The sequence below is a fragment of the Pelophylax lessonae genome (genome assembly GCF_965119305.1).
Source record: "Pelophylax lessonae genome assembly, chromosome: 2".
Taxonomy (NCBI): Eukaryota; Metazoa; Chordata; class Amphibia; order Anura; family Ranidae; genus Pelophylax; species Pelophylax lessonae.
In genome coordinates this window covers 107,598,463-107,619,408 of record NC_138769.1, presented here as the reverse complement: position 1 = coordinate 107,619,408, position 20,946 = coordinate 107,598,463, and the positions used below count along the sequence as shown (strand labels likewise).

Below are 20,946 nucleotides of genomic sequence, written 5' to 3'. Positions count from 1 at the left end.
CAAGGCCACCGCGGCAATCCACCACAGGGAACCCCCCAGGACAAGGTAGTAGCCATATACCCCCCCCCCCGGCGTTAGACGCCGCTATAGGGCCCCCATTAGGAGCAGAGAGGGCCGGACCTGTCCTGACAGGCAAGGGGGATCTTAAAGAGACCGCAGCTCTGACATCCCCAGGAGTGGGCCCCCATCTTCCCCACCGATGACTGTCCCAGGGACATGGGGGGGGGGGCAGCATCACTCACCATACCATGGATCGCGGGCTCCGCTCAGAGGCAGCTCGCCTCCCACACGGAGTGGGGGTGCTGCCAGCCAAGAAGGGTACGCTGCAACTCAGGGCGTTCCAGGGTGATGCGTCCCAGCGAAAAACTCTGTTAGCAGGCTTGTCCCCAACCGTCGGGGCACCGTCGTGCCGAGGCCTGAGCGGACAACAACCTGCTCACGCTCGTTGGAAAGGCTGGGAGTCCATAATCATCTAGATTATCCAGTGCGAAACCCCAACCCGGCTGTCGCTTGTAGTATACCAGGAGGATCCCCCTGACACTAGCTAGTGATAGTGAGTAAAGAAAATTAAACATTTCTCAAAGAAAATAAACTGAGACCAGAGTCCCAGCAGGGAAACCTAGGTCCTACTCCTAACACTAGGCAGCTAAAAACTGATTAGTAAGCACGGTGTGTCTGGGGTAATGTCTGATAGGACAGCCCTTAAGGGTGTGTCTAGTGAAAAGTTTTTCTAATAGTTTCACTGCCTAGTCTTACTCCTGTAAGTAGGGCGCATTACCCATTTGTGAGGAAACTATGAAGTGGCTGCGTCTGTCAGAGGGCGTTAGAGAAATTAACTTCTCAAGATGTTATCTGGCAAGTAAGTCACAATTTTCTCTAGTGACAGGTCCACTGTAACCGTTTCTCAAAGCAACCAGTGTACGGGTAGACCGGTACAGAGGGAGGAGATGTCTGAAGCACACTTAAAAGTACTTACACTTTAGATGTAATGTTGTTTGCCTGAGCAGTGTCATAATACGCAATACCATTACTAATAACAACACTGATTGGTCCTCCAAGTGCATTAGATACAACTCCAGCATGTATGCCCGCCATACATAGCAATGACGACTAAAAAAAAATAAAGAAAAGCAGAGTTACATTATAGAAGAGAATATCAATTCTTTATAATCAACAATGGACATTTACAACAAAATCGATAGTCGGTGGCTATATTCCAACTGTCAAAAATCTTTTTTCCCATCTTCCCCTCAAATAGCATAACAAACCTTTCTCAACATATGTAGTGACCACCTGCCATGCTCAAACTAGCCATTCAAAATCAGATGAATAGTGAAAACTGGAATTTGTTTGGTCAAGAGAAACTAAATGCACAAGTTCACCCAGAAATATGTGGGATGCCATTGCTGGCCTCCTTTTGAAAATATTCAGCTTTAATACTACTGAGTCACTGACCAGGAATAGACAAGTACGTGAAACAAAAAATCTGAATTCCTTTACTCAGGCTTATTCCAGGCCAGTGACTCAAAAACATATTTAAGTCCAAGCATCAGCAGGACTGCAAGGCAAGTAGCATTTTCAAATGGACAGATGAGCAATGGAAGCCTCCATATTTCTCCTATTATAGGATTCTTTTAAAGGTGTTGGGTAAGCAGAGCATAAAAACATTTCAGAAAGATGCGTGTTTCTGTTTCTACAGCTTCCCATCCCTTGAACCATTGGGGTAAATCTAGGGCTATGCTTGTAATATATGCACAGGTAGGGAAGGGGAAGGCTGCAAGAAGACGCTCTAGTCTATGGAAGAGTTGTGTCAGATAGGGTAACAGTGACCTGCTAGGAAAATGGTTTATTCTGTGCATAGATCTTTATCATTTTACTTTATGAAAAAATGTTGGAGAGTATAGCCAGGTTTAAAGCGTTTATTACCCCAACATTTCATATTCCGGATATGTGCCTGCTGTATTATGTATGAGAAAGTATCCTGTGCTCTTTGTATTGCTTCCTTTATGAGAAATCCCTGGTGTCCCTGCTAAAAACTGACCACACTAAGCAGGAGAGCACACTGTGGTTTAGCTCTCCTCCAAAAGTCAGACTTGTCCTGACACGTCCCCACTGCACAGCTATTCACTGGCAATCTCAGTGTGCTGCTGCTTCTCCTCCTCCCCGTAGCTCTTATGCAGCTGAGAACAGAGGGAATGTGATAAAAAAAAAAAATCTACCAAAATGTTTTGCCTTTCATTTCTGCCCTATATTACCAAAAGTATTGGGGCGCCTGCCTTTACATGCACGTCAATGGCATCCCAGTCTTAGTCCGTACGGTTCAATATGGACTACCCTTTGCAGCTTTAACTCTTCTGGGAAGGCTTTTCCACAAGGTTTAGGAGTGTGTCTATAGGAATTTTTGACCATTCTTCCAGAAGTGCATTTGTGAGGTCAGGCACTGATTTTGGACAAGGAGGCCTGGCTTTCAGTCTCCTCTCCAATTCAACCCAAAGGTGATCGATCAGGGTAAGGCCAGGACTGTGCAGACCAGTTAAGTTACTCCACCCCAAACTCACTCATCCATGTTTTTATGGACCTTGCTTTGTGCACTGGTGCTCAGTCAAGTTTGTACAGGAAGGGGCCAACCCCAAATTGTTCTCACAAAGTTGGGAGCATGAAACTGTCCAAAATGTTTTAGTATGCGGACGTCTTAAGCGTTTCATTCACTGGAACGAAGGGGCTAAGCTCAACCCCTGAAAAACAACCCCACACCATAATACCCCCCTCTACCAATTTATTTGGACCAGTGCACAAAGCAAGGTCCATAAAGACATGGATAACCGAGTTTGGGGTGGAGGAAATTGACTGGCCTGCACAGAACCCTGATCTCAACCGAACACCTTTTGGATGAATTAGAGCGGAGACTGCAAACCAGGCCTTCTAGTCCAACATCAGTGCCTGACCTCACAAATGCTCTTCTGGAATAATGGTCAAACATTCCTGCAGACACACTCCTAAACCTTGTGAAAAAGCCTTTCCAGAAGAGTTGAAGCTGTTATAGCTGCAAAGGGTGGGCCATCTCAATATTGAACCCTACGGACTAACACTGAGATGCCATTAACTTTCATGTGCGTGTAAAGGCAAGCATCCCAATACTTTTGGTAATATAATGTATTTTACACTGAATGGGTTTTTTGTTCCCAAAGATGATCTTTTACAATCACTTTAAGCCAATTGTGTCACTCATAGTATTATATTGATGATCAAAAAAAAAAAAAAACTTTTGGTACTAAACCTAAAGGTGTACACATCTGGGTCCTTGATCCAATGTTTTCTTACCTCCTGAATTGCTGTATCAGGGAGCCTGATCCCACACCCTCCAATCTTGTAAGCCTCACTAATGGCCCTCTGTTGTTATGGGCAGCATCATTGGCAAACAGTGAGGCTTAAGCTGGATACACACTATACAACTTTTGTTGGTAGATTTCCCTTCAATTATGTTATGCAAGGGCCTGCCTGATTGCATATAAATTGAAAGTGTTTAGGTCTGACCTCATATTATATGGTTTTGGTAAATCTAAAGGAAAAATATCTAAAGAAAATTGTATAGTATGTATCCAGCTTTACAAGCCGGGAAAGGGCAGGGTCGGGAACCCTGGACCTGAATGCATATCAGATGACTTGGGTATTCCTGCCTCTTGTGGTGAAAATAGTGAGACACAGCTTGGCATTCTACTGTATCTACTAAGAGTGCTAGTTGACTGACTAGTCAAGTATTCAAACAGGTCAGGTTTGCGTATATATACACATATACATATATATATACATATATATATACATATATATATATATATATATATATATATATATATATATATATATATATATACATACATACATACATACATACATATACACACGTCATTCTCTACCACCCCAACATTTTGTCTGTATTCTATTTTAGGCTGCCACTGTACATAGAATGTTTACTACTTCTGGTACTGGTGAAAACTATAAAAAGTTATAGGGCTTCTTTAAGAATCACTTGAAGGAAACATGTTTTTGCAATTAACCATGTGGATAGAACAACTGTTTTCCAGTATAAAAAAAAATATAAAAAAAAAAAAAAAAAAAAAAAAAAAAAAAAAAAAGCTACATTATACAGACTTCCCAGAAAAAAAACCCATGAACTTTATGAACTTTTAAACCCTGATACTTGCAGCTCATTAAAAAGAATGCTCTGTAATCCCATCAGTTTAATTAATGTGAACGAACCGGCACACAGCCCTGATGAATAACTGTAAAATCCCCATATTGCTTGAGACGAAGACGCATTAGGTTTTCAATTAAAGAATGCCTCCGAGCAAAACGTACTCAGAGCATTAGGAAAGCATTCTAAGAAACACTGCAACTGTGCTTGTCAAAGTACCCTCCATTTTTTTTTACAAGTCCAACTGTGACAACTTTCCTCGCTGCTACTGGGTGGGACTACAGCCTCTTTAATTAAATGTTATTTTGCCGACTGGCTGCCTTTTGTGTCAGAATCTGGTGTCAGCCCTATTGTCTACATGGAATCTTCCAACATCAAGAAAACGGAGAAAAAAAAGTGGGAGAGAAATATCACATCACTACTGCAAAAGTATGATTACAAGTGTAGGCTAAGCCCACCAGTCTCCCCTTGAAATGGTTACGGCTTCTTTAAAATGTCAATAAAAACTTCAACTTCTGTTTCTTGCCTTGGCTTAAAGTAAGCCTGTCCTATAAGAAATATGGAGGGTAAAATTGTAGGCCTGTCAAATTGCTAACGCCTTGAGTAACTAATATGGCACAAGTATGCAAAGAAGTAAAAGACGTGGATCACTTGATGATAAACATAAAAGGGTGCGGCAACAGAAAACACAAAAGTGTACTACTACTACTAGTTAGAATGGGTTTTAGATTATATGTTATTGTTGGTAAAGAAATGACCTCAAAACGGAAAACTGCAAAAATTAGAAGAGAAGAAAACAGAATACATACATCCCTATAGCCAAGAGGAATGGTCCCTGAGATTTCCCCAAAAGGTGTCAGACATCCAGCAGGGCAGTATTTTCTGCAGGATAAAAATTACAAGAAAATTAAGAGACTACGCATATGGAACAAGAATGGTAAAACAACAAATAAGATATAATGGTATTGCTAAAAATTGAACAGTAAATTAGCAGTGAAGCTTAGGCAGCCCATACATTCAAAATTATCAGATTCCCCAAACCACACAATTAATGTGGATGGGGAAATCCTTCCACTGTGCTATTGTGTGCCAACGGCAGGGAGCCTTCCCCACCATCAGAATACAATGATCAGTGCTGCTGGCTATAGCCAGAGGCACTGATCGTTCAGGAAAAACCCGACAGGCTGGTTGTACAGAAGCCGATCAGTAGGTCCACTTCTGTACAACCAGGGTGCCAATGCATGGATTGAAATTCGGCTGGCCCCTGCTGAATTTCGATCCACGTATGGCTGGACTAGATTGTTTGCATGGGTACGAGCTTAAAAAAAATAAATAAATAAATCAGCACTGCTCTTAAGCCCCCGTTCACACTGGGGCGACCTGTGAGGCGACCTGGTCGCCTCACAGGTCGCCTGCCATACAGAAGCTATGGACCTGTTCTAATAGGAGCGACACAAGTCGCTCCGACAAAGAAAAAAGGTCCGGAGCTTCGTTGGGGCGACCCGGAGTGACCTGCATAGAGTTCAACGTTATGAAGTCTGTGCCGGCCACTCCGAGGTCGCGGTGCTAGCAGCGTGCCGCGACCTGTGTGGTCGCCTGGGGAAGTCGGATCGCCCCAGTGTGAACGGGGGCTTACAACATGAATGTTTTCATACCCCTACAACCAAAAACGTAAAATGTATTTTATTGGGATTTCAGGTGATAGGCCAACACAAAGTGGTGATAGATGGTTTTTAGATTTTTTTTTACAAATAAATATGTGAAAAGTGTGGCCTGCATTTGTATTCAGCCCTGAGTCAACACTTTGTAGAAACTCGTTTCGCTGCAATTACAGCTGCAAGTCTTTTAGAGTATGTCTTTACCAGCATTGCACATCTAGAGGGGGACATTTTTTCCCATTCCTCTTTGAAAAATAGCTCAAGCTCTGTCAGGTTGGATGGGGAGCTTTTGGACAGCAATTTTTAAGTCTGGTCTTGGATTTAGGTCTGGACTTTGACTGGGCCATTCTAACACATGAATATGCTTTGATCTAAACCATTCCATTGTAGCTCTGGCTGTATGTTTAGGGTTTTTCACAGTGGGAATGGTGTGTTCAGGGTGATGTGTAGTGTTCCATTTTCAGCCACACATAGCATTATGCTTTTAGGCCAAAAAAGTTCAAATTTCGGTCTCATCTTACCAGAGCACTTTTTTCCCACAGGTTTGCTGTGTCCCCCACATGGCTTCTTGCAAACTGCAAACAGGACTTCTTATGGCTTTTGTTCAACAACGACTTTCTTCTTGCCACTCTTCCATAAAGGCCAGATTTGTGGAGTGCACGACTAATAGTTGCCCTGTGGCCAGATTCTCTCACCTGAGCTGTGGAACTCTGCAGCTCCTCCAGTTACCATGGGACTCTTGGCTGCTCTAATGCTCTCCTTGACCGGTCTGTCAGTTAAGGTGGATGGCCAAGTCTTGGTAGATTTGCAGTTGTGCCATACCCTTTCCATTTTCGGATGGATTGAACAGTGCTCCATAAGATGTTCAAAGCTTGGGATATTTTTTTTCTTTATAATCAAACCCTGCTTTAAACTTCTCCATAACTTTATCCCTGACTGGTCTGATGTGTTCCTTGCTCTTTATGATGCTGTTTGTTCACTAAGGTTTTCTAACAAACCTCTGAGGGCTTCACAGAACAGCTGTATTTATACTGAGATTAAATTACACACAAGTGGACTATTTACTAATTGGGCGACTTCTGCAGGCAATTGATTCCACTAGATTTTAGTTAGGGGTATCAAAGTAAAGGGGGCTGAATACAAATGCATGCCACACTTCACATATTTACAAAAAAAAAAAAAAAAAAAAAGTAAAATCCATTTATCATTTCCCTTCTACTTCACAATGATGTGCCACTTTGTGTTGGTCTATCACATAAAATCCCAATAAAATACATTTACGTGTTTGGTTGTAACATGACAAAAAGTGTAACATTTCAAGACGTTTAAATACTTTTTCAATTTTTTTCCCCACATTATATATATTCTATAATTTTTCCCCCCCATTCGAGAGTTATCACCAATACAAGTGACCCCAATAAAAACTTTCCTCTCTATCCCAGCTACATTGATAGCCTAAATATGGGTGCAACATAACACATGGTTGCAAATGTGGACTGAGCCTTTAACTACTTTGCCACATGTAACTGTTACCTGTATTCAGGTTGTGAGAACCGACTTGCTTTGTCCAAACATGTAATGAGATCTAGAACAAGAAAATACACATAAAATAATAAAAAACTTAGCGCTCCAGTCAGTAAGTAACATATACAATTGAGCATTGAAGAGAGGGCACATAGGGCATGCTTGGAAATTTAGTAACAGCTGCAGGTGACAAGGGGAACCAATACAATCTACTATACAGTAATATAGGAGAATCTGTGGGGGGGGGGGAAGAAGTGGGGGAAATGCTGCAGACAAGCATTACAGCCACCTATAAGATGCACCGACCAGCAGCAGCCTCAGAAAACCTTCACATCACAGATAAATCTCAGGCTGCTCTGTAAATACCAACAATGAAACACTTTTGGTCTTTTAAAAATGCCATTGAAAGGGTTTTGTTACATCTGTAGGGTAAGTTAAAAAAAAAAAAAAAAAAAAAAAAAAAACACTTGTTCAGCCTTTATAAACATGATCTTTTCTACGTTCTTTAAAACTTGGTTATATCTACAGACTCCCTCTTCTATTTTTCAGAAGACCGGAAATCTGGGGCATGAGAGTGGTATATATACATATATACCCCAGGACACCCACCCCCACCTATCTGGATACACCATCCGTGGGTCACAGTAATTTGATCCCCTTTTTTTATTTAAATTTTTACATATAGAATTGGCAATTTGCCTGCCTCAACACCTCATTTACTTTCCAGACCAAACCCGCTCAGTATCCAGTAGCAACCCTGGGGGCTGCGGACTACAGACCACTCCCACCGATTTCTAATGGGGACAATCATCTCTGCATTTTAGGTACACAACCAGAAAAAACGATGTGATTATTATACAGTAATATACTTGTTCAGCACTAATTTTTTGCTATTTCTTCACTTTTCACTTCATAGAGTTTGGTGATTGTTTCCTTGATTAAGGCTATTACATTAATGCCGAAACGCGTCGGAACCCCAGTTCTACAACCGGGAATCACCACTCCGAGTCTTAAGTAAAATGGTTCATAATGTTGATTGTACAGTACCCACATGATTTTGTATCATACCCACATTCTTTCTCAATTTTACTGTTTGATGTATATAATTTTCTAATAAATTTTCATATTTCACTATTTGCCTACAAAATCCCACTTTCTTTCCCCTTTTGGTCTGAGGAACCAAACCCCTTTTCAAGGAAAGTAAATGCTCTCATCCTATGACAAGTAGTATATTACTGGCAGTTTCATCAGGAAACAGTATTAAAGCTAGGGTTGGCAGCTTAACCCCTTTAAAACTGAACACAATAAATACACAGGTTCTGTGGCAGTTTAAGGTGGTAATTAAACTCACTTAGTGCCTTATCTGCAATCAATTTGTGCAATTAATATGAGTTTGGTTTTAAAGCGATGGGGTGGCAACCCTAATCCAAGCAATGGTATGCAGTACTATTTTAACCACTTGCTTACTTGGCACCTATACCCCCTTCCTGACCAGGCCAATTTTCAGCTTTTAGTGCTGTCAGACTCTGAATGACAATTGCACGATCATGCTACAATATACCCAAATGAAATTATTTTTTTCCACACAAATATAGCTTTCTTTTGATGGTATTTAATCACCACTGTTTTTTTTTTTTTTAGCAAAAAAATAAAGACTGAAAATGTAAAAAAAAAAAAAACAAACGTTTTTCATATTTGGTTAAAAAATTTTGCAAACAGGTAATTTTTCTCCTTCACTGATGGGCACTGTTGGGTGGCACTGATGGGCAATGATAGATGGCACTGGTGGGCACAGATTAGCAGCACTGGAGGGCATTTAGGGAACCGATGTCCCTCAAACGGTTTACTTCCGTGCAAATTAAGAGAAAAACTTGGGGACCCCCAGGTCACCAGTACTAGTATCCCCTTTGGAAAAATTACCCTTCTTACTTTTCTGGGGACAACAAAAAAGTTGGCATTTTCTTTTGCTTTCAATGGTAATTGTAAACAGGACAAATACCGAGGGTGAATTGCCTTAATGGGGGCATAGACAGCATTAAAAACTGACAGGTGTTCTAATGTCTCTCCACTCTATGACACAGGTAATTATACACTGCTCAAAAAAATGAAAGGAACACTTTTTAATCGGAGTATAACATCAAGTTAATTAACCACTTCCATACAGAGCAGTTAGACCCCCTTCCTTCCCAGACCAATTTTCAGCTTTCAGCACTCTCACATTTTGAATGACAATTGCTCAGTCATGCTACACTGTAACCCAACAAAATTTTTATCATTTTTTTCACACAAATAGAGCTTTCTTTTGGTGGTATTTGATCACAACTGGGTTTTTTTTCTTCGTGATATAAGCAAAAAAAGAGCAAAAATTTTGAAAAAAAAACACTTTTTTTTAGTTTCCATTATACAATTTTGCAAAAAATAAATTTTTCTTCATACATTTAGGCCAAAATTTATACTGCTACATATCTCTGGTAAAATTAACTCAAATTAGTGTATATTATTTAGTCTGTGTGAAAGTTATTGAGTCTAGAAGCTATGGTACCAATTACTGAAAATTGATCACACCAGATGTACTGATCTCCTTTCTTGAGGCCCTGAAATGTCAGGCTAGTACAAATACCCCCCAAATGACCCCTTTTTGTAAAGTAGACAGTCCAAGGTATTTAGTAAGAGGCATGGTGAGTTTTTTGAAGTTATAATTTTTTCCCACAATTCTTGGGAAAATGAAGAAAAAAATGTTTTTTTCTTTTTTTTCCTAAAACGTTGTCAATTTATAAGCTATTTCTAACACATAGCATGTACACAGCAAAAATGACACCCCAAAATTCATTCTGCTACTCCTTCCGAGTATGGTGATACCACATGTGTGAGACTGTTACACAGCCTGGCCACAAAAAGAGACTCCATGTCCAAGTAGCACCATAAGGCATTTTAGGAGCATAAATACACATAAAACTTTCTTACTACCTATCACACTTTTCAAGGCCCTAGAGCAGTGGTTCTCAACTCCGGTCCTCGGGACCCACCAACAGGCCAGGTTTGCAAGATAACTAAATTACATCACAGGTGATCTCATTTGCTGCTCAGTGATTGCAGTATTCTAGTCTGCATCCCCCAAGGTAATACTTAAAATCTGGCCTGTTAGTGGGTCCCGAGGACCGGAATTGAGAACCACTGCCCTAGAGCACCAATACAATGGAAAAGTCCACAAAATGACCCCATTTTGGAAAGCAAACACTCCAACGTATATTCTATGAGGCATTATGGGTCCTTTGAACATGTCATTTTTTTCCACAAGTTTTTGGAAAATGTGGGAAAAAAATAAAAACTTTTTTTTTTTTTTACACAAAGTTGTCAATTTATAGGATATTCCTAACACATAGCATGTACACAGCAAAAATGACACCCCAAAATACATTCTGCCACTCCTCCTGAGTATGGCAATACCACATGTGTGAGACTTTTTCACAGCCTAGCCATATAGAGGGGCCCAACATCCAAGGAGCATCATCATGCATTCTAGCCACTTGCCTAGGCCTATTTTTGACATTTGGTGTTTACAAGCTAAAATCAGTTGTTTTGCTAGAAAACTGCTTAGAACCCCCAAACATTATATATTTTTTTTTAGCAGAGACCCTAGAGATTAAAATGGAGATTATTGCAATATTTTTTATCCCACCGTATTTGCACAGCGGTCTTCCAAACGCAATTTTTTTGGAAAAAATTCACTTTTTTTAATTAAAAAATAAGAAACCAGTAAAGTTAGCCCAATTTTTTTCCATAATGTGAAAGATAATGTTACGCCAAGTAAATAGATACCCAACATGTCATGTTTCAAAATTGCGCACGCTCACGGAATGGCGACAAACTTTGGTACTTAAAAATCCCCATAGGCGACAATTTAAAAATTTCTACAGGTTGCCATCTTTGAGTTACAGAGGAGGTCTAGGGCTCAAATTATTCCCCTTGCTCTAACGATCGCGGCGATACCTCACATGTGTGGTTTGAACACCGTTTACATATGTGGGCGGGGTTTCCGTATGCGTCGGTTCTGCGCGCGAGCTAAAGGGGACAGGGCGCTTTAATTTTTTTTTACTATTTATTTTATTTATTATTTTTACACCGTTTAACAAAAAAAAAAAATTGATCATTTTTATTTCTATTACAAGAAATGTAAACATTACTTGTAATAGAAAAAGGCACGACAGGACCTCTTTTTTGTGAGATCTGGGGTCAAAAAGTCCTCAGATGTCACAAGTACACTAAAAGATAGAAAAAAAAAAAAAGAATTATTATATAAAATAAAAAAGAAAAAAAAAAAAAAAAGGACATTTAAATAGGTTGCTAGGCAACAATATTTTCCGTAGCTCCGGTCCTCCAAGACCATAGAGTCAAGTGAGGGCAAGCTTGCCCTCACTCAACATCCTGTCTGTGAGGATCCGGGACCGGATCGTTTTCCCCGCTGCCGGCGGGTCCAGTAAGCGGGGAAAAGGACCGGACGCGGCGGGAGGGGGGGCACCTCTTCCGCCATACCGGAAGGGTGATCCCACGGCGAATCCGCCGCTGGGACCACCCTTATCAGAAAGCCAACCGTCCACCGTTTAAAAAAATACCAGGGTTATGGCAGCTATCTGCTTCCATAACACCGGTATTTAGGTTTAAACGGAGGACGTATATAAACCTTTTTGGACTTGGACATGGTGGCTGTATGAAGGGTGACAGGTACTCGGGTACTTTGTTGGGCAGGTGACAGGCAGGCGACAGGTACTCTGGTACTGATGAGCAGGTGGCAGGTACTCCGATAGGCAGGTGACAGGTACTCGGGTACTCTGATGGGCAGGTGACAGGCAGGTGATAGGTACTGATGAGTAGTACTGATACTGATAGGTGATACTGTACTGATGATCAGTACTGATACGTGATAGGTAGTGATGGGTACTGATGAGCAGGCGGCAAGTACTCGGGTACTTCAGGCGTCAGGTACTCTGATGAGCAGGTGGAAGGTACTCGGGTACTCTGATGGGTAGGTGGAAGGTACTCGGGTACTCTGATGGGTAGGTGACAGGTACTCTGATGACGGGTACTCCGTTGACAGGTACTCAAAGTACCCGAGTACCCGTCAGAGTACCCGAGTACCCGTCATCAGAGTACCCGTCATCAGAGTACCCGTCATCAGAGTACCCGAGTACCTGAGTACCAGAGTACCTGTCATCAGAGTACCCGAGTACCAGAGTACCTGTCATCAGAGTACCCGAGTACCAGAGTACCTGTCATCAGAGTACCCGAGTACCTGTCATCAGAGTACCCGAGTACCTGTCATCAGAGTACCCGAGTACCTGTCATCAGAGTACCCGAGTACCTGTCATCAGAGTACCCGAGTACCTGTCATCAGAGTACCCGAGTACCTGTCATCAGAGTACCTGATGGGCTGGTGACAGGTACTCGGGTACTTTGATGGGCTAGTTACAGGTGCTCTTTATTGGGGGGGGGGGGGGCAATCAGTGTGTTTGGGGTGCACTGTATTTGGTAACTAGCTGTTACCACAATCTCCCTCACACAGGATCAGTGTGTGAGGAGGAGAACACGGTGACAGCTAGTTACCGTGTTCTCTGTTGACATTTGTGACCGGCTGTGATTGGACACAGCCGATCACATGGTAAACAGCCAATTTCTATTGGCTGTTTACCTTGATCAGGGATGGGCTATGTCCGAGGGACGAGCCTCATCCCTGATCGCCGCGATGCGCGCCCCCGGGGGGCGCGCAGTAGCAGCTAGAGCGGGCGGACGTCATATGACGGCCGCCCGGAACGGTAAAGCCATCCTGCCGGCGTCATATTACTATGCGCCGGTATGGATGTGGTTAAACTCCTGGGATATTGATCTGGTCAGTTAAGTAACAGGAGGGTTATTAATCAGTATTAGCTGCTGTGGTGTTAATGAAATTAACAGGTGCAGTAGATGGGCAACAATGAGACGACCTCCAAAATAGGAATGGTTTTATATACAGGTGGGTGGCCACTGCCATTTTTTCCCCCCTACTCCTCTGTTTTTCACTAGTTTTGCATTTAACTAGGGTCAGTGTCACTACTGGTAGCATGAGGAGATACCTAGACCCTATAAAAAGGTCACACAGGCAGTCTAACTCCTCCAGGATGACACATCAATACGTGCCATTGCCAGAAGGTTTTCGGTGTCTGCCAGTCTCAAGAGCGTGGAAGAGATTCCAGGAGACAGGCAGTTACAGCTAGACAGGGCGGTAGAAGGTCCCGAACCCATCAGCAGGACTGGTATCTGCTCCCTTGTGCAAGGAGGAACAGGATGAGCATTGCCAGAGCCCTACAAAATGACCTCCAGCAGGCCACTGGTATGAATGTCTGAGGGCCTGACGTCCTCTAGTGGGCCCTGTGCTCACTGACTGGCACCATGGAGCTCGATTGTCTTTTGCCATCGAACACCAGAATTGGCAGGTCTGCCACAGATGAGAGCAAGTTCACCCTGAGCACATGTGACAAACGTGAAAGGGTCTGGAGAAGCCGTGGAGAATGGTATGCTGCCTGTAACATTATTTAGCATGATCGCTTTGGTGGTGAGTCAGTGATGGCATATCCATGGAGGGACGCATAGACTGCTACAGGCTAGCCAATGGCACACTGACTGCCAATACGTATCATGATGAAATCCTTGGACCCAATGTCAGACCCTACGCTGGTGCAGTGGGTCCTGGGTTCCTCCTGGTGCACAACAATACCCGGCCTCATGTGGGGAGAATATGCAGTCTGTTCCTGGAGGATGAAGGAATTGGTATCACTGAATGGCCCCCACGCTTGCCTGACCTAAATCCAACAAAACGCCTCTGGGACATTATGTTTTTCGGTCTGTCTGACACTCGCCAGGTTGCACCTCAGTCTGTTCAAGAGCTCAGTGATGCCCTGGTCCAGATCTGGGAGGAAATACCCCAGGACACCATCCGTCTCATTCGGAGCATGCCCCGAAGTTGTCAGGCATGCATACAAGCATGTGGGGCCATACAAGCTACTGAGTACCATTTTGAGCTGCTGCAATTAAATTTTAGCAAAATGGACTAGCCTGCTGTATCATTTTTTCCACTTTGATTTTTGAGGTGCCTTTGAATTCAGCCCCCTGTAAGTTGATCATTTTAATTTCCATTAAACAATGTGACACCCTTTCATTCCTAAAACATTACCCTGTCCATTTCAGTATAGATATCCATAATCATATTTTTCCCCAGATCTGATGTGTTTTCAAAGTGTTCCTTTAAATTTTTTTTGAGCAGTGTATTTTCTTAAGAGATTACAGTACTTCCATATCTGCTTTTACAATTCCCTCATCTGCTTTTCTCTCTAGGAGGACACAGACCTTTTTGTCCAGTCATCTTCAAGGGTCACAATCTACTTCCTTGACGGAGAGATGACACAGTCATGTAAATCCTGGTGCATGCGCAGTTCTTAGTTGTCAGACACAAATCCCCTGCTGGAACCTTTCTCCTTGTGACTGACTACAAAGCTACAATGTGCAGTCTGAGTGATCATAGAGGAGAAGGGGTGTTTTTTCCTGCCTGCAGGGGACTGATGGCACCACTACAACATAGGCAAAGTCACTTCAGTTTCAAAAGGAGTGCCATTATTATCCAGGCACATCAAGCGCTCTGTAGAGTAAATGCCATTTTCTTATGTTGTGAGCAACTATTTGGATGATTTTTGTGCATGTTAAGATAAAAAACAAAAGCAATCATTGTACTTCTAAAACAATGTAAAAGAATATAAACAGCTTAATGTGACTGCTACATCACCAACAAGTGTGCCATGGAAGATTAGGATGGAGATTTTAGTCTAAGCTCTGGAGCATATATTGAAATCTTAATTTCATCTGATTACTGAGTAAAAATGGAATCTCAAGGGTATTGTGCAAACGTATCCAGAGAGAGGAAATAAACAGAGCTGCATTTCTTGGCACAGTAATAAAAGCAGAAATTTCCAATCTCCTCCCAAAGCAAAGAACAGACAGCAGAGGCTGGAATCAGAGAAAGAAGACACATGACAACTACAGCTAGGTTCAGCAAAGGCCATGTGAGGCTTAAATCCCAGCGGACAGGGCATACAGAACTTCCATTAAAGCAATATTTATCCAGAAGTCTCCTTTTAGGAAAAAGTGTGTTAGCATTTCCTGAAGTCTCCGTACTTGCACTGAGAACTCCCATGAAGTCAGACAGCCTAGTTTACACAAGCGTAAAAAAACAATTGTTCGTTCCACTTTAATAAAACTTTTGAAGTGTTTCGCAAAGTCAATGCCTGACTTAGCAAAAAGTCTAGTGCAGAGAGCCAGTGTCACTTTTTATCATTGATTTTAGTCCTGCCTGCAACGTTAGGCAGGCATTGGCTAACTGCAATAGTTTAAAGTGATTGTAACACGCGAACAAGTTATACTTACCTACTCTTTACAATGATTTGGCACAGAGCGCCCCGATCCTCTTCTGGTGTCCCCTGCCAGGGCCCTGGGCTCCTTCTCTTTTCTGTGTGCCACCATAGAGGCGGCTTCCTATAGTGGCATACATGTGCGCTTGAACCCGAGCTGTGCTCTGTGTGTCCATTGACACACACAGTGAAGCTCTGCCACCTCATCACTGGTTTTGATTGACAGCAGTGGGAGTGAGAGAGTGAGCGAGAAAGCGAGAAATCAAAATGGGGCTCAGGTAAGTATTTGGGAGGGGTGGGGGGTAGCTGAAAATAGATTTTTTAACCTTAATACAGAGAATGCATTCTGGTTAAAAAAAACTTCAGTCTTTACAACCATTTTACCTCACATTATTTTAACCACTTGGGCAAGCCCCGGAAGATTTTACCCTCTTCCTGACCAGGGTTTTTTTTTGCGATTTTTTACTGTGTGACTTTAAACTGACAATTGCGCGGTCGTGCGACACTGTACCTAAACTAATTTGACGTCCTTTTTTTCCCACAAACAGAGCTTTCTTTTGGTGGTATTTGATCACCTGTGCGATTTTTACTTTTTGCGCTATAAACAAAAAAAAAAGAGCGTAAATTTTGCAAAAACAACAATATTTTTCACATTTTTTTTTATATGAAATTCCCCCAAAAAAAAAATGTAAAAATCAAAATTTTTTAACATTTTTGGCCAATTTGTTTTCTGCTACATATGTTTTAGAAAAAAAAAAAAGAAAAATCCCAAAAAGCGTATTTTGATTGGTTTGCGCAAAAGTTATTGCGTTTACTAAGGGAAAGATTTTTTGTCATTTTTGGTGTTTTTTTTTTTTTAACGAGTAATGGCGGAGATCTGCGATTTTTTTTGCGGGACTGCGACATTGCGGCGGACAGATCGGACCCTTGACTGACATTTTTGACACTTTTGGGGTTACCAGTGACATTACTGCAGTAATCAGTGCTATAGATATGCACTGTTAGTGTAAAAATGACACTGGCAGGGAAGGGGTTAACTTTATTGGGGAGGGAGGGGTTAAGTGTGTCCCTAGGGGCGTGCTTTCTACTGTGATTGGCTGTGGCTACTAGTGTAGGAACAGTGATCAACGGTCCTACATAGTAGAACCGTCTGATCACTGTTTCTACACAGGGGAGAATGACGAAAGGCAAGTGACCGGTGGACATCGGGTCCGCCGGTCACACGCACTAACTTCCCTGTGAACGAGCCTCCGCGGGCACGCGCTCGCCCGCTATTGGCTCACAAGGAAGTGACCGGGAAGTGACGTACCGGTACGTCACTCTGCCTGGCCGGGGCTGACCGCCGCAGTATATAGTTGTGCGGCGGTCGGCAACCGGTTAAAGAGACTGACATTGACAGCAATGCTATTTTCTTTTAGCCATGGTTACTTTTTTTTTTTTTTAATACAGCAGGGCTTTAAATTAAAAATGGATTGTTAGTATAGTGGCTCTTCCTGAGCTGTATTTTCTTGTTCAGCCCTGCTGGGTTGGACGAAAAAAAGAAAAATACTAGTGTGTTCTAGGCTTAACACTCAGTGGGCCACACATGAGGAGCCACTAGGTCATGTGTCAGACAACAGAGTTCCCGAGTAATGCAAAGCCAACATCTCCAATTTGAAATGCAAATGCTATGGGTGTTTCACAGTGGTTTTAAACTGATTTTACTGTCAAAGTGCATGTGAACGGCCATTTGCACAGAGTGCAAACTGTCATTTTTCCAGGTTAAACCTAAAAATTGGGAAGAATGCTCTGCTTGATGACATAAATGGCATTTGCTCAGTTTAGAGCCTGTTTGTGGAATTCCCCTTAACATGCTTTAGAAACATTTCTGTAAAAAAATCTAACAGGTATTTGTGGTGCACCTCTGCTGTACAGTTAACACGATAAACAGAATAATCAGCAGGAAGAGCGTCAATCAGCAGGCAACGCACTGCACTTTTTTCCCCTCTTACTTGCCAAAGACAACAAATACCTGTTTTATCTGTGGAGGCGTAAGAAGCCAGGAAGCCTCGTCCGGAGATGTGGGTCCCACTCATGAACAGAACGGTGACTTCATGGCTCTTGGACTCAATGACGTCCTCTGGTCTCAATGCCAAGCCACAATACTTAGTCCCTGAGCAGAGAGAAAAAGACAAGAAAAATTTAATACAAGAAAAATCAAGGACTTCAAAAAACGTGTTACCAATATGTGACAGAAGAGACCGACCATCATGGTAAATCTAACTGAGAACAACTATTGCTGACCTTCAGAAAAAGCTATTTGACTGGCTGTCTTCATATTCAGGAGGTGACCCAAAACAGGAAAGGAGCAAGTAAAAAAATCCTCATCCTCTTAATTTTCCCAGAGAGTACTGATGTATTGTAGCCACTGGATCAGACAGACAAAGGAAGCCGCCATTACCAACGAACAGCGCGCTAAAAAAAAGTGCCATCCGCAATAGTCAATCAATGCCAATTTCTGTCCAAAAAAAGGTACTTAAAGGCCAGGAAACATTACCAAGCACATCAAAAAATGCTCAAAAAAGATAAAACTGGCCTTCATCCCTAGCCTGTCAGGTTTCTGAAATCTTGTTTTCCTCAGCTTCACTTCTCTGCTGCTCCATCTAGCCTGTCTTTTTTAAATCGGCTTGCAATTGCAGCATAGTAATCCAATTGAAAATAACCATTTGTCAAAAAAAAAACAAAAAAAAAAAAACACGGTATTTAGGAGATGGCACGATAGCCTCCTGAATGCCTACCACCCTCTGAAAAGTGGCCCAATACTGATAACTTTTCAGAGGGCAGTAGAAATTGATAAACATTTAAAACTTGGACTTGAAATCACAAGGTTTACTTTGGGTGACATATTGCCTTCTCACTACCTGACGACGTGTAAATGAGCCCTTACGCGGTTCATGTACCACTGTACCCAAAATAATTTTGTATCTTTTGATGGCATTTGCTAACCAGTGGGTTTATTTTTCTTTTATTAAAAAGAAAAAAAAAAAATGTATGTATGTATGTATGTATGTATGTATGTATGTATGTATGTATGTATGTATGTATGTATGTATGTATGCATGCATGTACAGTGCCTTGCGAAAGTATTCGGCCCCCTTGAACTTTGACCTTCTACCACATTTCAGGCTTCAAACATAAAGATATAAAACTGTAATTTTTTGTGAAGAATCAACAAGTGGGACACAATCATGAAGTGGAACAAATGTTTTTGGATATTTCAAACTTTGTTAACAAATAAAAAACTGAAAAATTGGGCGTGCAAAATTATTCAGCCCCTTTACTTTCAGTGCAGCAAACTCTCCAGAAATTCAGTGAGGTTCTCTGAATGATCCAATGTTGACCTAAATGACTAATGATGATCAATAGAATCCACCTGTGTGTAATCAAGTCTCCGTATAAATGCACCTTCACTGTGATAGTCTCAGAGGTCCGTTCAAAGCGCAGAGAGCATCATGAAGAACAAGGAACACACCAGGCAGGTCCGAGATACTGTTGTGGAGAAGTTTAAAGCCGGATTTGGATACAAAAAGATTTCCCAAGCTTTAAACATCCCAAGGAGCACTGTGCAAGCAATAATATTGAAATGGAAGGAGTATCAGACCACTGCAAATCTACGAAGACCTGGCCATCCCTCTAAACTTTCAGCTCATACAAGGAGACGACTGATCAGAGATGCAGCCAAGAGGCCCATGATCACTCTGGATGAACTGCAGAGATCTACAGCTGAGGTGGGAGACTCTGTCCATAGGACAACAATCAGTCGTATACTGCACAAATCTGGCCTTTATTGAGTGGCAAGAAGAAAGCCATTTCTTAAAAGATATCCATAAAAGTGTCATTTAACGTTTGCCACAAGCCACCTGGGAGACACACCAAACATGTGGAAGAAGGTGCTCTGGTCAGATGAAACCAAAATGGAACTTTTTGGCAATAATGCAAAACGTTAGGTTTGGCGTAAAAGCAACACAGCTCATCACCTTGAACACACCATCCCCACTGTCAAACATGGTGGTGGCAGCATCATGGTTTGGGCCTGCTTTTCTTCAGCAGGGACAGGGAAGATGGTTAAAATTGATGGGAAGATGGATGGAGCCAAATACAGGACCATTCTGGAAGAAAACCTGATGGAGTCTGCAAAAGACCTGAGACTGGGACAGAGATTTGTCTTCCAACAAGACAATGTTCCAAAACAAAGCAAAATCTACAATGGAATGGTTCACAAATAAACATATCCAGGTGTTAGAATGGCCAAGTCAAAGTCCAGACCTGAATCCAATCGAGAATCTGTGGAAAGAACTGAAAACTGCTGTTCACAAACGCTCTCCATCCAACCTCATGGATGGGCAAAAGTTTCAGTCTCTCGATGTGCAAAACTGATAGAGACATACCCCATACCCCAAGCGACTTACAGCTGTAATTGCAGCAAAAGGTGGCGCTACAAAGTATTAACTTAAGGGGGCTGAATAATTTTGCACGCCCAATTTTTTAGTTTTTTTATTTGTTAAAAAAGTTTGAAATATCCAATAAATTTCGTTCCACTTCATGATTGTGTCCCACTTGTTGTCGATTCTTCACAAAAAATTACAGTTATATATCTTTATGTTTGAAGCCTGAAATGTGGCAAAAGGTCGAAAAGTTCAAGGGGGCCGAATACTTTCGCAAGGCACTGTATGTATGTATGTATGCATGCATGTATGTGTAGCACTACTGCCTTGGCAGCTGCTGATTACAGGTTCCCCTGGGTTACAATTAGCAACAACATGACAGTTTGACATTTTCCCAAGTGTTTTAGCTCAGTCAGGAAACAGTCCAGTAGCTTGGCTTTTGTGTTTTTATTTGGAACTCAGACAGGAGAAGGGAATGAGTGGGATACTCCAACTTTATACAACTATGCACAATTGGCTGGGACGACTTGAAAACGCTGAGTAACGCTAGTCACGGCTAGGCCGCTGCTTCACTTTGCCCTTTGCTGTGAAGTATAAGTAAATGAGCTTTCTGAGGTAATCTGTACTGTACTGCTGAACAACTTCAGGGCCCTTCCTGGCACCTCCTTTGTTCCTATTCTTTAGGGTCAACTACACAGCACCCCCTTTACTGATAA

At 42.1% G+C, this 20,946-nt stretch overlaps 1 protein-coding gene across 1 annotated transcript in view; it reads right to left on the bottom strand.

Annotated features, from left to right (window-relative positions):
• Positions 1–20,946, bottom strand: part of DCBLD2 (discoidin, CUB and LCCL domain containing 2) — a 136,452-nt gene that overhangs the window by 38,070 nt on the left and 77,436 nt on the right. The window contains exons 3-6 of the mRNA XM_082245307.1: positions 17,818–17,958; positions 7,384–7,435; positions 5,002–5,074; positions 977–1,110 (exon numbers count right to left, since the gene is read on the bottom strand). Coding sequence (XP_082101433.1) covers positions 977–1,110; positions 5,002–5,074; positions 7,384–7,435; positions 17,818–17,958 — 400 coding nt within the window. The remainder of the gene's footprint in view (positions 1–976; positions 1,111–5,001; positions 5,075–7,383; positions 7,436–17,817; positions 17,959–20,946) is intronic.